Source organism: Leuresthes tenuis, unplaced genomic scaffold, assembly GCF_036924035.1.
Source record: "Leuresthes tenuis unplaced genomic scaffold, fLeuTen1.0.hap1 SCAF_18, whole genome shotgun sequence".
In the NCBI taxonomy this organism is placed as follows: domain Eukaryota; kingdom Metazoa; phylum Chordata; class Actinopteri; order Atheriniformes; family Atherinopsidae; genus Leuresthes; species Leuresthes tenuis.
Genome location: NW_027325372.1, coordinates 21,375,237 through 21,392,029, shown reverse-complemented (window position 1 = coordinate 21,392,029; position 16,793 = coordinate 21,375,237). Strand labels below are relative to the sequence as shown.

Below are 16,793 nucleotides of genomic sequence, written 5' to 3'. Positions count from 1 at the left end.
TAAGGAATCTTTTTGTGTTTGCACATTCTGCCTGATAGGCTTACTTTATGGCAGCGTCATATCAGATTTATTTACTTTGGAGCCCCCTGCAGGGCTGGAGTGCAGCTGCTGCTGTTGCAGATAAACGGTTGTACTGCAACTTCCAGCAGACAGTCGTCCTCTTGATTTTACATCAAAATGTCTGCATATTTTGTTTGTTGTAAAATCTATGACGATTAAAAGGAAACCAACAGTCATTGTTGTCGTTCATCCAACTTGACAATCTTGCAGTGACCCTGAGCTGATTTAGTTATTGGGCTCTGTGGTGAACAGCGGGGGGAAATTGATTGTAACATCTTGCTGCTTACATACAAAACCAAACTTAATCTGGATTACTTGGTCAAATGACTGCTGACCTCACTTAGAAATCTGGTTGATAACTTCAGCTGTGCTTCCATAACCAGTAAAACCCAGCTGTAGCATACAGGCGGTTCCACAGTGCACAAAAAGCAACCAATTTTATAATTCACCCTGTTAATTACAAAGCCTGAAACAATACATTAGAAACGTTTCAGTTATCTGATCCTACAGCTCCACGGTCCTGATAAAAGTGTACCCAGTTTTCACTCCTTTGCTGGAACTGTACAGATATATTGGTAGTTCTTACGGGTTCACAAAGGACAGTAGTGGTAACAGCAATGGACTCGCAAGAATTGAGATAGTTCTAAAGTACCACTGACCTTTAGAAAGTGTTAGGTGGCTATTACACGCTGTGTGATCAGGCTGCACCTTGAAGCTTCAGGCACTGTTATGGAACACTGGGATTCTTGGCTTTGAGCATTTTGAGTAGAAATGAATAATAATCAGACAAATAGTTTCAAACAGCCTGCTGGAAGGCGGTTGTTCTTTTCAAAGAAAGACCGTCCTGGTTGCATGTTGACAGAATACTAAAGAATGCATCGATCGCTTGCTTTAGTCGTAATCATAATCATATTTCAAGCGTTTTTATATCTTTTCAGACAGTGTTCAAATGCTGGAGCTTTAAATCAAAACTGTGGTGTTTCATGCATGATAATTCAGCAGGCCTTGATACAGTATTTGTTTTTCAAAAGAGCAGCTAAACTTCACCTTTATATTCTGAGGGGAATCTATTATTTTCTGGGTCATTTCAAACCCAATTAGTTCATTGAACATTTTTTTTTACCTGTTATTTTTCTGCTGTAAACCAACCACTGAGGCATCACACCGGTCAATAAATGAATGGATTATTCCCTCCATTAAAAATTTGCTCCTTAATATTTTTAAACATTTGCATTTTTGAGACACATTAACGAACGAGAAACCAAACAGTGAGGCGTTTTACACAAAATCCTCAAAAACTTAAACATCCAGCAGCCATAAACCTCTAACAAACAACATGCCTGAAGAAAAATCCTGAACCGGAGACATAACACATAAATCCAAACAAGCCAGATACTACGTTTGTGTAGATGACAGTTGAACAGATGAGCCGGGAGCGGCAGATAATTCACACTGTCAGCTGTGTTGCAGTATCAGACCCACACCAGCCGTTTACAGAGGGATGACATTAAACTGGCTGAGCAATGATAAAGTGATCTAATGAAGCCTCTGAGATGCTCCCAGTTATGCATATTCTATTTCTGTCTGAAGGGAAGTTCACGGTACAACTTGAAATTACATACAGAAACTATAGTGCTTCTCTTTGCAATGAATTGCTGAGAGTGATCAATGCTGTGGACGTGTGCACATTTCAACTCGACTTGTATATTTCAGCATTTAGGGGGCACTTAATATGAGTGACACTGATCGATGGTGAAAGCACTGGCACTTTTATAACTTCTGTACACTTCTGCTAAAAATCCTAACTCAGTTAATCTGTCATTTGACTCTACTGAGAATAACTCAGCAGTTCTTCACACGCTCTCTCTAAGCCTTAGAAATTCTCTAAATTTATTACACAAAGTCACATCAGAGTCTTTACATGAGCTAAAGTTGGATAAGTCCTTTTTCATTTTACTTTGCTTTATTCTGTTTCTCGTTTACTTGTGCATTCTGGACGAAAAGCCTGGGCTTCCTGTGCAAGAGCAAACCATTTTGTTGGTTTAAAAGAAGCAATATATCTGCTTTACTTTCTTTCAACTCCATCCGGTATAAATTCCCAGTTCCAGGGGGGAGTTGGAGCATAAGTTGAGTATTGATTGAACCAATCTAAAATATTCGCCTCCTTAGAGCAGCTGACACACATGCCTCCACATGATTAAGTGAACAAGTGACCCACAGAGTCCACCTATCAACCGAAGTTAACATCCTGACTGCCCTTATGGATGTAAGTTATTGTGGCATGGACCCTTGTGGTGAGGACAATCAAGATGTGCAGTTTTAAAGGAATCCTAAAGGGTAAAAAGGATTTTAAAAAAGGGATAAATAATTAATGGACATTTCCATTCTTTTACCCTAAATAAACAGCAGTTTTGTGCTCTTTCCAGTACTTTAGTTCTTTTACTAAACACGAAGTTCGCACAGCAGTGAGTGATAATCTCCCACTGAAGGCAGGGATCCTGAACTGTGCGTAATCCAGGCTTTTCCTCCCTCACTCTACTACATCACCAAGAAACACATTTGCATAATATCTTCCTAGTAGCTAGACTGGCAGACTTTATAAAATAGTTGAGCAGCAGGCTTTCTTTCCACCATTTTTGGCCAATCAGCTGGTCCATCAGACCAGACTGGGCCTTTCGGGGAAGGGTGATTTAAAAAGTCAGTGGGTAAACACAGGCTTTTAACATAAGTAATAAGAGGTAGTTTAGCATATCTTAGAAAAAGGTGATATTTTGGGCTAAAACGCATTCTTCATATACCATCTTGATAGAAACCATTCTGACACTTTGCATGTGTGAAAGAATTGTGTGTAATTTCCCTAACTACAATAACGGGTTTTAATACCTGAATGAACAAACAACCCATAGAGTCATTTTTGGGATAAAAACAATTTCCTGCAGCAACGCACACTCAGAAACAATGTAGTTCTTTGAACATTAAATGATATACAACCTTGACTGGTGGAATCCCACAAAAAAAAACATTACACCAGTGAGCTTAAAGCAACACGAGAGAAGTTTGTGAACCTTAAACCTCTGTGTTTCTTAATCATTTTGAAGTGCATTGATTTTGTTTATGCACATAAACAAGAATCTGCCCTAGGAGTGCCTGGGGGCTGAGATGATGCCGTTCACAGCTTTGGTTTCCAACCCCGCGCGTTTTACTTTACGATTGTTTAACATTTTTGTGGACTTCTGATAGAGTCGTTGTAGCTTCTTCATGAGATGAAAAGATGGCTGTACGTGTGCATAGATCAGACAGAGATTTGTTTTTACACCAGTGATGTCACAGCCAAAGCGAAAAACAAAATTATCCAGTGTTATTCCAATGTGGACTTTTGACACAGGACATAGTTTGGATTTTGGAAAATGTAAAAAGAATGAGATGAGTCACATTCTATTGTTGTGTCAGTGGAAAAGAATATGGCTGATGGACTCAAAAAAGTTTGGAAATGGCTTTTTAACCCCTCCCAGATTGATGGGTAGCAACAATTGCTCCTCTAAGATCATTACTAATGTCTTTCCTCCTTGGTGTAATGTTAACCCACAATTGAACTACTTATCTTCTTAAGTTAAATCTTTGTTAAATTATATGTCTTGTTATGGTTTATTTGTATCGGTATCAACAAACTGCATTCAGCATTATCATGCACAAATATAATGCCAAAGCTTTTAGGCATACAGCACACTCTTAGCCATCTACTAGAAATAGAAGAAGAATTGAATGAAATAATTTTTTGGTGATGTCTGTGAATTATGTCTGGTTGAAAATGGTCATCATCAACAACAACATCAACAAAAAAAGGTCTCACCAAAGGTTTTTCTAACAGGCTCATGCTGAAAATGTCAGGTTGTTATATAGCTGTCATCCTAGAGTCGGTAATGAGGAAGATGATACTGCTCAACCCAGAGCTGCCAAAAAGCTAATGGCGGTTATACAGGGGGTCGGACTCATGATACTTCTTCTCTGTGTTATTTTCTGCCACTTGACCGAAGCCAGCTGCCATTGTCAAACTGTGTTCCTGCCAATTACTGTTCCAGCTTAAGGAGCGCGTTGTTGGACAATAATAGATATGCCTTGCTCTGTCTGCCAAGCAGTAATTGTTGGGCTCTAAATGGACACTGGGTTGTTTGTCATGACGAGGCAGAACAATTTGAGCTTTTTATTTTTCTCTTTCCGTGTGATTTTGTGTTTCAAAATGCTTGACAAGGATGGCTCTGCCTGTACCAGTGCCATGTGGTTTGGATGACTTGTGGAGAGCTTGAAAAGGAAAGGCATAAAAGAATAACGGATATTATGCACGGACACGATGAAAGAACTAGAGAAACATGAAAATGGAACCTGAGACAAAAAAAAAAACGGAGAAACAAAAGTCTTTCTCTTTTTGTCTGTCCCTGCAGAATGAACCAGGCTCCCACCAGTGGCTTTGAGGAGGATGTGGGAGCCAGAACAACGCACCATGTCATGTACCCAGAAAGTGCCATAGACTTGGACAATGCCACCAGTCTGGTGCTGATCCCTTTCAAGACTTTGGACCTGCAGTGGATTATTAGTGCCCTGACCACTGGCACTATTAAATAGTAAGTGTGTTCAGAAAGCTTTAGTCGCTGATATTTTCATTTAAGAGGAGAAAAAAAATATAATATGTAATGTAAACAGAAACAGAGACTTATGCCCTAATTGTATTAATTATCCAGATGTTTGACACAGAAACTGAGGACATTTTAAAAGGTTCTCCAATTGAAACTTAGGTCTTTTGCACATACATTTAAATGCGATCCATGCAAGCGAACCTGTAAATTATCGTGCCTCTATATTTGAATGTGATCATTGGGTAAAAACTATAAGAGACCCTTTCACCTTCAGCAGTTTTATTCTCTGTGACCCGTACTCATTAGCTTTATTACTGGACATCCAGGAAGAAATTGAGCCTCTGCCAATTAATGCCACAGCCAATAATTCAATCACATTACCATGTTAGCTGGTGGTAGTAGCCAAGCAAATGTTGCCTATAAATGTGCAGTTGTCTTCCTGCTAAAGCAATCAATCTGCCTCATTAAATTAAACGCCACTGGCTGTAATGTCAGCTTCAGCCCACATGCCATCCTATCTGAACTGACTGCTCTGAATTTTGTAAAATCCATCCATTTTCTATACCGACAGTCTGTTAATCGGGTATTTTGTAAAATGTTCAAGTCTTTAAATGAAATGGGGCACCGTGAAAGAACAGTACTGACTAAAGCTTGTTCACATTTCTGTTGCTGCTGAGCATTGGTTTATGCACAGCACTATTAAGGTCGCACCACAGCATTTCAGTCAGGCTGAGGTCTGGACTTTGACTGGACCACTGCAGCACCTTGATTCCTTTTTTTTCAGACATTCTGTTGTACATTTGCTGCTGTGTTTGGTTCATTGTCCTGTTGATGACCCAGTTTCAGTTGAGCTTTAGCTTTAGCTGTCAGACAGATGGCCTCACATATACAGAGGAGTTCATGGTGGACTCAATGACTGCAAGGTGCCCAGGTCCTGTGGCAGCAGAACAAGCCCAAATCATCAGCCCTCCACCTCCATGCCTGACAGTTGATATGAGGTGTTTGTGCTGATATGCTGAGTTTGGCTTTCTCCAAACGTGCTGCTGTGCATTATGACCAAACATCTCCACTTTGTTCTAATCTGGCCTAAGAACATTGTTCCAGAAATCTTGTGGTTTGTTCAGATGTAACTTTACAAACCTAAGCTGTGCTGCCACGTTCTTCTCTTGGCACATCTTTTCAAACAAGTCATACTTACTCAGTTGTTTTCTAATTACAGTGTCATGAATGTTAACATTTGTCATACTAAGATATGAGATGTAACTCTGAGGTGTAGGTTTTTTTTTTCAATTCTTCTGAGAACTTCACATTTTCATATGCTTTTCAATAAAACGGGGCACCACTGACTGAATAATGCTTGTCCACGTCTATTTATGTCTGTGAATAGTTCAAATCTTGAAATTTTAGCTTATTTAATCATAAAATAGGGACACTCACTGTATATTGGTATACAATGTATATCATTTTGCATGTTAGGCTACTTCCATATGTTATCCCTACTGCAGTTTGAAGTTGTTTCTACAGACACACACTGAATAATAACTCCTCACAGGTGTTGCACAAGCCTGCATTTAAATATTCAGTGTCTTCACTAACAGCTTCAGACCAGATGCTCTTGTGTGATGAGTGGTGAAAAATGAAAAAAGAAAGCGAGAGAAGACAGAAAGAAAAACTGACTGTGAGCTTGACTTCAAAATCTGCCCATCATACAGTATATAATTAGATTTACTCATACATGTTTAATTAATTAGACATTGAACTTTTGTATTTCAGACATCATCAGGTACATTTAAATTGAATCATGCAAAATGTGTTTATGAGCTAATCTGATTTCTTTTTCTTGTCTTACAGCACATATTTACCAGTTATGCCCAGGATAAAGGCTAACAAAGATAAGGTGAGTTTCCTTTTCTTTTTTTTTTGTTTAACCATCTCACTCTTTTTATTTGGATGGCTTTTGTGCTGGCAGCCTTTTACATCTGTTTGCTCTTTTCTCACTCTCCGTGCTCACATACGTTGTAAGTTAATACAGCTGATTTCTTAGTAAAGCCGCTCTTGTTTCCATGTTTCGCAGTCACTATCGAAGCTTCCAGACTGTTGTTCTGCTCTAAAAAGAGATCCTGATTTTATAACTGTAGCATCATTTGAGCATCATTTGACAAAATCGTCATCCAAAAAATGTAAAGGCCACTGTGCGGTGAGTTCAGCAGCTTACATGTACAATTATCACCCACGGATAGAGTTAGAAGTAACAGCTGTTGCAAGGTAATTCTTGGGATGTGTCGCTTTAAAATTTGCCACATGTATTTCTGGTTGCTGTCATGAAAAAAATAAAGCCTGCGGGTTACAGTTTTATTTCAAGAGCCCTATCAACTGTTGCCCCATCCCACCTGCCCAAACATCTTTAAAACTCCACTTTTTTTGCATGTCAGACAAATGTAAGTCATATAATAGTCAGATGATAATGAAAGATTTAAATAATACAAAAACTGAGCTATTAAACATTTAAGCTTAGCTCATTGTGGGATTAATATCCATTCTTTCACACCAGTAACTTTGGTTATGCAGGCTTGTAACACACTCCCTCTTACCAATTATAAATTGAAAAGAATGCAATTAGAGGACAGCTTTGCACCAAAAGTTTAAGTATCATAAAATACAAACAGCCATAATAACTGTGTGCCGCAAAATTAGATTACAGGATCACACTCTATTATGCAAAACCATACTGCTTATAAACAAAGCTCAGGGATCCTTAAAAAAGCAACAACTCATGTTCTACACGCTACATTGTAAATGTGTCAGGAATAGCCATGTTTCTATTCTTATATATAAATTGTTTTTTTCAATAATTCAAGGTATGATCCTGACATGCATGCAAGAATAATACAGATAATTTATCAAAGATTGTATAAAGCATAGGGGAATTAACAGTTCTTAATTTATTATGAACTATATTTAAAGTATCACATCAAATCATATAGTCTTGATATTTTGTAAATGATTAGAAAAAGGAGTTCACTAAACATCCTGCATTAAGTAATACAATCATAATGTGAACTGTACGATAATTATTTTATTCTATTTCTGATTTTTGATTATGTATCATATATACACAATCTAATTTCCCTTTGGATAAAGGGAATTGAACTGAATTCAATTATAGTGCTACTATATCATCTTATGCTACACTGGTGATCTGGTATTGTTATTTATCACGTTGATTAGCTTAGCGTTAGCACAATAGCTAAACTCAAATTCATATTCTGGAACTGCGCATGCTTACTGTTGGGCTATAAATATCCCAGATTAATGGAAGTGCATATGAGTGTTGTTGTTCTACCGTTGAGCTTTTACAAAGTAACTCGTGGTCATACAAGATTTTTCGTTTCACACTGCATTCATTTTCACTAATTGGGGACACCTACTGAAACTCTATGACAGGTGTTCTGTAGGCTATCAGGAAGTTGGTTACGTGCTCAAACTCTCAGCTCATTAGCATAACATACCAAAAGACAAATTATTTTGTTAGTCAGACTAAAACCAAACTTTTGAAATACATGTAAACATGTTAGTCCGACCAAAATTGGAGGAATGTGAACCTCGTCAATCGAGGCTAATACACCTAGATAATCATGTGGGGGATTGAATTTCTGCTACACAAAATACTCAACTAAGCGCTCTGCACACGTTTCATCTTATTTGCACATTTAAAAAAAAAAAAAAAACGCAAGTGTAATTATTTATTAATACAGCCATATTCACATTCACAACATATTCATAATCCATTGTGTTTTATCCTCTTTCTACAAAGCCCAGCCTGTGCTCAAACAAAACGTATTGCATTTTCAGATCATGCTTCATTGGTGTTGTAAATATGTTAAAGCGGGACATAAATTCTAGCAGACTTTTCTAGCTGTATTTTCGATTTGCCCAAAAAAGCACAGGTGATACCGCCCCATAAAATGTTTTTCTTTGTACATGCTTTAGATTGTGCCTAATTACGTTGGTGATGATGGAGAAGTTTCCTCATTCCTATCTCAAGCTGCAAGCTGCTATAACTCTACACAGCAAGAAAGTATAAACATTTAGCTTTGACAGCAGTTATACCTAAATGGTTTCCGTGTCACTGGCTTAAAAGTATTTTGTCAAAGCCAAATTCTGACATATCAAATATAGTTTTGAGAGTCAGGTTGGTCAGCTCAGTAATATTCAGATCAAAAACACTTTGAGTTGTATTATTATTTTCTTTGTCCTATGGCAAATATGATGACTTAAGAGAGCTAATTTTCCATGAAATGGCTTGAAATAACCACTAAATAATTTTTGTGCCTGGGATGTTGTTTAATTCTAACGTGTTTGTAATTTTCATGTGTAATTTTATATTCACACTAATACCTACTTACCAAATTTGGGTCTGCTTCACTGTAAAGGCTCCGGCAAAGATTATAGTAGCTTTCCGGTATTTTTGTTTGAATTTTTGATAAGGATTTAGAATGCAGGCCTGAACCATTTTTTGCTGTTCCAGTAAATTACAAAGGAGTAGAAATTCCTCTTTTTTTTTTTTTCAGGTGTTGATTTATAGTCCAACATTTTTCAAATACGTCTATGAATCCTGGCTCGAGGGTCATGGACGATATCCTTCGACTGGCTTCCTTAGCTTGCTGCTTGCAGTCCACATATGTGATGAGGTAAGTTTAACTAAACCAATAAGTAACATATGGAATCTTGACTATCTAAATCTGCAGAAAATTCCTGCTGTTCTATTACAGTACATTTCAGAACAGTGATGTGCTGTGAAAGCAGTGTTAGGGATGAGCATCTGAACTGAAGCTACAAAACTTGCCTGGACGATGTTTCACTGTGATGGTGGTAATGAGTGCTTTTGTTGACTTTGTCTGCTTTAGGTCAGTGTGTTTGGATTCGGTGCAGATCAGTACGGAAACTGGCACCACTACTGGGAGAAGAATCATTTGGCTGGAGCTTTCCGACACACGGGAGTCCATGATGGAGATTATGAATATAATGTCACCTTGCTTTTGGCAGACAAGCACAAAATCCGAATGTTTAAAGGCAGATAATACCAACTGTGAGACATCTACCCAATGAACCTGTGATTTTTTTTCTCTCTTTTTTTTTTAAGACAGTGTGCACAGATATTTCCACTTGAGCTATTCTAGTCAGTCCTGTTTCCTGTTGTTTGCTGATGCTACTGTTTCTCAAATGTCATTTTCAGTACAAACCAATAGCTTTTGTCTCTGTTCACTGATTACCTGGAAACAACACTGCCACTTTTCAGGATCTATAATGCATTTCACAAATGCACCTCAGGCTGAACAACCAAGACAACTTGTCAGTCAACAAACATGATAAGTATATACAAATATAAAGAGTAAAGTGTGTAAATGTGTATATATATATATATATATATATATATATATATATATATATACACAGAGAGAGAGAGAGACATAGAGAGAGATATGTATATATATATATCATGTCTGTATATTATGTTTATATATTTATCATATATATATACACATATATATGAGAAATATATATATGTATATGGTATACATACACACGCATATGTAAATCTTTAGTACAATTATGTAGTATTCCCTCATTCTGCATTCAACCTTTTCTTGTACAACTTGGCCATCTGAAGCTTCAGATGTGCATGGTTGATGATACAAAAGAAGTTCTGAAAGCAGCAGACAGACAAAGTGCCATATTCCACTGTTGTTGAATGGACAGAGACTGTGATTTTTTTTATTGATGAATTGATTAGTGTGGTTTTTTGCTCGAAGAGGCTAAATTGGAAGCTGTGAAACTACAAATCGATAACCAAGAAAAATAAAACCAGTTTAATTTCTCACAACAAAAACCTATTGACTACACTGTAAATCCAATTTACAAATGTCCCCAGTGTGACCTTGAAGGTGTCTAATGTTTTTATAATGGAAATTGTGAGAAAATCAGATGGGTGTTTAATTTATTATATATTTTTTTCATCGTACTGATCGATTTTGACAATAACTACTAGCATCACAGAGCTACTTAAGCTTCCTACTTGTCTGATTGCAGTAGGTGAAATGACATTGAAATAAAGTCAAATCTCATCCTGAAAGGTCGACTTTACTACGATGAGAACTTATAGAATACCCACTGGGTTGTTGACAGCTTTACAAAATAATGAAATAATGAGTCTTTGAACACATCTCTGTCCATACTGACATGTGTATCACACAGTACACATAGCGTCTTATGATTCAATGATCATAAGACGATTATTGATTATTAATTCAAGTGTATAGATCCAGTAAATTTGATTTCTAACCAAGAAAATAGTGCTTCAAAGCCAAATGCCAGAAACAAAACTCTCAATATTCTGTTAAACTTTAGCTAAATACAGAGTCTAAAATAAATTGTTTTGTTTTTTTAAATATGTCAATGACTATCAAATCTTTACAATTTTGCTGTGATTCCTAGTGTCTTGACGATTGGATCCACTGACTTTTCCTCTTTTTCAGTCACTGGTTAGTTAGCATGGATTATCATTAAAAATAAGAGGATCATGATTTCATTGCCGTCTACACCTATTTGCCAAAAGATTTAACTGTTCACAGTGCAATGTTCTGCTGGGGAACTAGCATTCATCTTGATGTTTGAGCTTTGACATCCACTACCCACCTTATACTGTTGCAGACCACTGCATGCCTCATGGCAGAAGCATTCCCTGACACTGAAGGCTTCCCTTAACTGGGAAGTCTACATGTAGCATGGCAAAAGTTGCTCTGGAACAGTTCAAGGATGAGGATGTATCAGCCAAGAAGATGACTTGATGCATACCGATTGCCCAGTAGGTAAATTCCCAACCACAGGGAGCAGAAATTCTAAGTTCAAACAGAACTGTAAACTGTCTAGCCGAACTGAATGATTTGTCACTTCATATTAAGCTGAATTAAAGATTGCCTATAAGTCAGTGGCTCGCTTAAGTTCAAAAGCAAAAAAGAATAAAACAGGACCTTGTTAACATATATGGATTGTAATAGTAATTAACATTATCATAACTGATGTGATTCAAAAAGTTAATACAAGACATTAGTGTTTAAATCTTTATTATCTTCATGAAAACAACCTTGCTGACAATAAAATTACCTTATTAGCAAGCTATGTGAACGTAGGTTTTGTGAGCTTAGCTGTGGAACTAAAAGTTACCGTTAACCATCGGTGCATAAATTACTACAGCAGCAGTGACAGAAGTCTGAAGTGATTGAGTGACCATTGTAATGCACAAATAGAATGCTATCTGGTCTAATGACATTATTTAGTGTTTCCAGGTGAGTAATTTGTCAAGGAAGGTTCCATAAGGGGACATTCCCTGACCAGGGGACAGGGGGTAGGTAAGTGGTGCTGGAATGAACTATGGATCTGCAGCACCACAAGACACCTTCAAAGGTTCTGTGTCCGTACCCCAAATAGTCAGAGCTGTTGTTTACATTCAAATGCCTACACCTTACTATGCAGGTGATTTTAATTTCAGCTAGTGGGTATAGCTTAAATTTGACGAGTCCCCAACTTATTTTATGATTATATAACCATAAAAAGAATGGCTTTCTGATCAATTATTTTTGTATAGGGCTGTTAAGCAATTGTTAGCTTGTTAAGCAATTGTTAGCATGATAAACTGTGAAACTGAGATGCTGAACAGGGTAAACATTCGGTGAGTTAAACGAGTGAAGATTTTAGCCTGCTGACATTGACATTTATCTCAAAGCACCACCTATCCTTCCCAAGCTGCTGCCTTTGGCTCTTATCAAATTTTAGAATGAAAATACATGCGAGCTTGCACACATTTACAAATATGGAGACAAAATACCTTGAGAGCTCACAGCCTCTGATCATGATCATGGTAATAACCCCCGCAGAGAACTTCTTTGTATGGGCATATTGTGGACTTCAACGGTTCACTTGGGTGTGAATCTGCCGATGAGTTGTGATTTTGTGCAACAATAGATGAGGTTTTCATTATTGGCTGTAAAGGATGAAATGACAGAGTTTTTTAATACCAGAGGAGAAATGCAAAGTTCTCCATCATTTTTATTATTTAATTTCCATTAGCATTGACTCCTGACATATGATACAGCCTATACAGGGGTGCCTTATCATTACAACCAATGACCTATTGTGCATTTTCTAATGTACATTTTGACATAAGTAAATGTGAAGTGCCTTTTAATGGGAGCTTTTAAGACTTACTTTTTTCCATGAAATGTTACTGTGTTGTAATTATTTTCATGGTTATTTCTAATTTTGTCAGTAATATTCACAAGTGTATGTTATCATTGTCTAAACATTGCAAATTTGAAAGAATCATTTGCATGATACTTGCAGCATAGCTATTGTAAGTTTTTCTTAGTAAGAGGTCAACGTGTTTGGTTCCTCACTTTTGCAGTAATGCCACTATCAGATGTCCAGGCTTGAAATGATTTGCTGCACATACTGAACTTTTGTAGATATATGAGTACTTAATACTTTAAAAATAATAGCTCTTGTGTTCTCTGTCTTTTTTTTCCTTTTGAACAAATGTCTGATGAGCAATGTTGTGTTATTTTGTATTTGTCAGGTGTTAAGCTTGGGTTTGATAACTTACTAGGCTATGAATTGCTTCATGTGCCTTGAAAGATGATGGGGGCATTGCCCAGCCAGTATAATCATGAACAAGCTGAGGAAATTAAGGAGTCATCTGCCATAGACTGTGGTAGTGTATGTTAGTTGTACAGAGAACACTGGCACCTAGTGGACAAGAACATGTGCTTAGGATTTAATGCTGATATCTAATTTCAGTGGCTGTCATGTCACAATTTTTTTTACATTTCTCATGTTAGAAAAAACATATATTTACTGTGTATTTCTACCAATCTGAGGAAGGTCTAGTTTAGGTCAATAAAACTGACTTATGTGGGAGATATACATGATGATCATTTGAATTATTCAGTTATTCAGCTATTTGTGTACTTTAGCGAAGTACAACTGTAGCTTTGATGCTTAAATAGGGGAAAATGAAAATAGTTTGATTATCAATACACTATGCATTTCACAAAATGTGATTGGGCAGGTCATTTAAATATACTTGCTTATGAATGAATATGCAAACTTTGAAAAGGGATTAGATCTAATTTCAGTGCTCTTAGACAGTACAATAAAAGCCAGATTTTAAACCTTGTTGTAAGAACTTTGAAAGTGTTTCTCCTTTCCACCAATTTCAGGATTCAGTTTCTCCCCTCATAGAATTTCATCTTTTTCTCCGATAAAGTCGTAAAGGTTTTACGCCTTAATAATGAAGGTGTGTGCAGTCAGTAGTGTGATCTATTTTCACCCAGCGTTGCTCACTACAGCCAATAGGTTTATAATAAAAGTGTATGAATGCCAGCAGGTTTCAGAGTTTTCTTTTGATTCCTCTTTTTGCTTCATATACGCCATTGCTATTTATCTATCTTTATTAGTAATTTTGATAAATAGATTCCTACTTTTAAGGCTGTGGAATCCTTATCACACCTACAGTATTTATAGCTCCACATTCATACACTATACTATACAGAATGCTCAATCTGGCCTACTGATTATCCATGTATAAGCTTAAAAAAAAGATTGTTAAAGTAATAAGTTCATCAACTTAGTTTTAGCAGCTACTTCATTTGCCATGTTGAGCACAACTTTTTAGCACATTACATATTTATTTTCTCTTCCAATATTCAACACGGATAGTAAGGCACCAGGTCTTTGCCTAATTTATTCCTGACCCTTGCAACAAGCTTTAACATACATAGAGGACAACAAGAAACACTAAATCCAGCTTGGAGCACCCTCTTCGAGATGCTTGGAACAGGTGTCCTGCTGTCCTTACAGTTAACAAACATACCTGACGTACTGTACGTACTGTAAAAAGCATACATTTTTACACAAAACAAACTTTACAAGCTATGAGCCAGTAAAAGCTCATATTATAGTGTGAGGGAGTCTACTGGCCTGGCAGGCTTTGTCTGTAACAAAATTGAAATGCAATTAAATCTTAGAGATCTGGCTGCTGCTGATTGCACTTCATGACTGAACAAGATAGCATTTAAAATGCCTATTGTGTGCTTCTGTTTAAATTGACTTTTAAATGAGTCTCTAAATGAGTGCAAGTTACAGAATCCCATTCCCTCGAATCAGTATTTGGCACTGATACGCATTTAGCCTCATTATCAGATGGCATTAAAACGTGCATATGCATGTGATGTTCAGTTTTACCACAAAGACAATGTAGCCTGCCACAAGGAAAAGTCCTGTATTCACAAATACTCTTTGTGTTAACTTGAGAAAATATAATATTGTAAAAGTAACCTTTCTAAAAAGTCAAAATGTAGCATTATGACAGTATAGGTACAGTTCATTCCAAAGTTACTCATACCCATGTCAAATTTTGATTGTCATGTTAAATCGTCACTCAATCAATAGCTTTCCCATGACCCGAAATGATATAAACAAGTGACAAAAGTGGGCAAGATCCATCCAGTTTCTATACCCGCTTAACCCAGCTCAGTGATTGGTTCAGCTGGGGCTTTGAACCAGAAACCCTCGTGCTGACTGTTCTAACCACACACTACTGTGCAGCCCAGAGGATAAGATATTGCATATCATGTGAATGAAAATCGTTAAACAAATTCTTGCTTTCCAGTACACAGTTGATCACTTCACATTAAATCAAATCTGTCACTACTAACCCCTTAATTTCCAAAGTAAAAAAAGAAAAAAAGATGGCGCTTCTTAAACTGTTTACATTTATGTATTCTCATGGTAATCAGTCATATTATTATTGGTGTGTAGGAGATTTCAGTTTCCACAAAATAACAAAGTTCCCTAAATTAAATCTCTAAAATCTTAAAGACAACAAGCTATTCCTGATGTCAAAACTATCTCATTAGCAAACGTTACTATCCTAGGCTCGGTTAGGTTAGCTGTGGAAAAAAAATGTTAACATTAGCTCTTGATGCTGAAAATGTATATCTAAAGCGAGTGAGTGAATATATCTGCATTATACATGGAGAGACCTTTTTGTGCTGATAATGCCACAGTTTAGGGAGTCATGTTTATGTACGTTGTGGAATGGAAAGCGTATTTTTGTCTACATTGTTCTTCTTTGTTCCCTCCAAAGATTCTGGGATGGATTCAGGTGGGGATTTTTCTGCAAACTGCCTGTTATATCCTTTTTTCCTCATGATGCCCTTTCGTTTGAAATTGTTACACTGGCCCACTGCCTGACAGAAAATAAAAAAAAACGAGCCCAAAGCCATGACAGACATTCCCAGTATGATAATGGTATTATTAGGGATGAATGTTTCTGCGTCATTCCCGTGTCCAAACAAGTCTGTTTTCATTTCACCCAACCTCCGACTTAAAAACCAAGCACATTCTTCTCGGTTCAAGTCAGAGGTGAGACAACCTTTTGGGTGCCTGTCTTGTAGAATGAAGTCTTCCTTGGGTGGTGTCCATGGAGATGAGACTGTCTGCTTGTGTTTGAAATGAGATGTTAGTACCACAATAACCCCAATTTATTTAGACTTCTGTTGTGGTGATTCTTGGACTTTGTTGGATTGAGAAAAGGGCTACGATAGGATTATTTTACAAACATTAGTCAAACGTATAAAAAAATCTTGATGTGCTTAGCTTGATCTTCCAACATATCACTAAATTCAAAGTGCAGCTTTGTATTAAATTAAATTAAGTAAAATTAAATTACTTTTTCTTTTTGAATTAATCAATCCCAAAGGGAAATTGTAATGTTGCAGCGCTTTTTATTTTTCCATTTGTGATTAACTCAGAATTATTCTTCATAAGCAGTTGTTGCGTATTCATGGACTCTGAACCTTCCCTCTAAAGTGGACTCGACTCATGCCTGCAAAATACTGCTGACTACAGGCATCTCAAAGGCATTGCAAACTGTTGAATGAATTTACCAAATGATTCCTTTTGTTAATACATCGTAAAAGGCCAGCGAAGTCCTAAAAGTCCATTCACTACCGTTCGAGTGAAATTCTATCCATAAACTTGACT

The 16,793-nt window shown here is 36.9% G+C and overlaps 1 protein-coding gene across 1 annotated transcript in view; it reads left to right on the top strand.

Moving 5' to 3' along the window:
• LOC140275486 (CMP-N-acetylneuraminate-beta-galactosamide-alpha-2,3-sialyltransferase 1-like) overlaps positions 1-14,129 on the top strand; it is a 67,401-nt gene extending 53,272 nt beyond the window's left edge. Inside the window, exons 4-7 of the mRNA XM_072370963.1 lie at positions 4,500-4,679; positions 6,543-6,588; positions 9,263-9,382; positions 9,599-14,129. Of these exons, the coding sequence (XP_072227064.1) occupies positions 4,500-4,679; positions 6,543-6,588; positions 9,263-9,382; positions 9,599-9,772 (520 nt within the window). The 3' untranslated portion in view covers positions 9,773-14,129. The remainder of the gene's footprint in view (positions 1-4,499; positions 4,680-6,542; positions 6,589-9,262; positions 9,383-9,598) is intronic.
• The last annotated feature ends 2,664 nt before the right edge of the window (positions 14,130-16,793 follow it).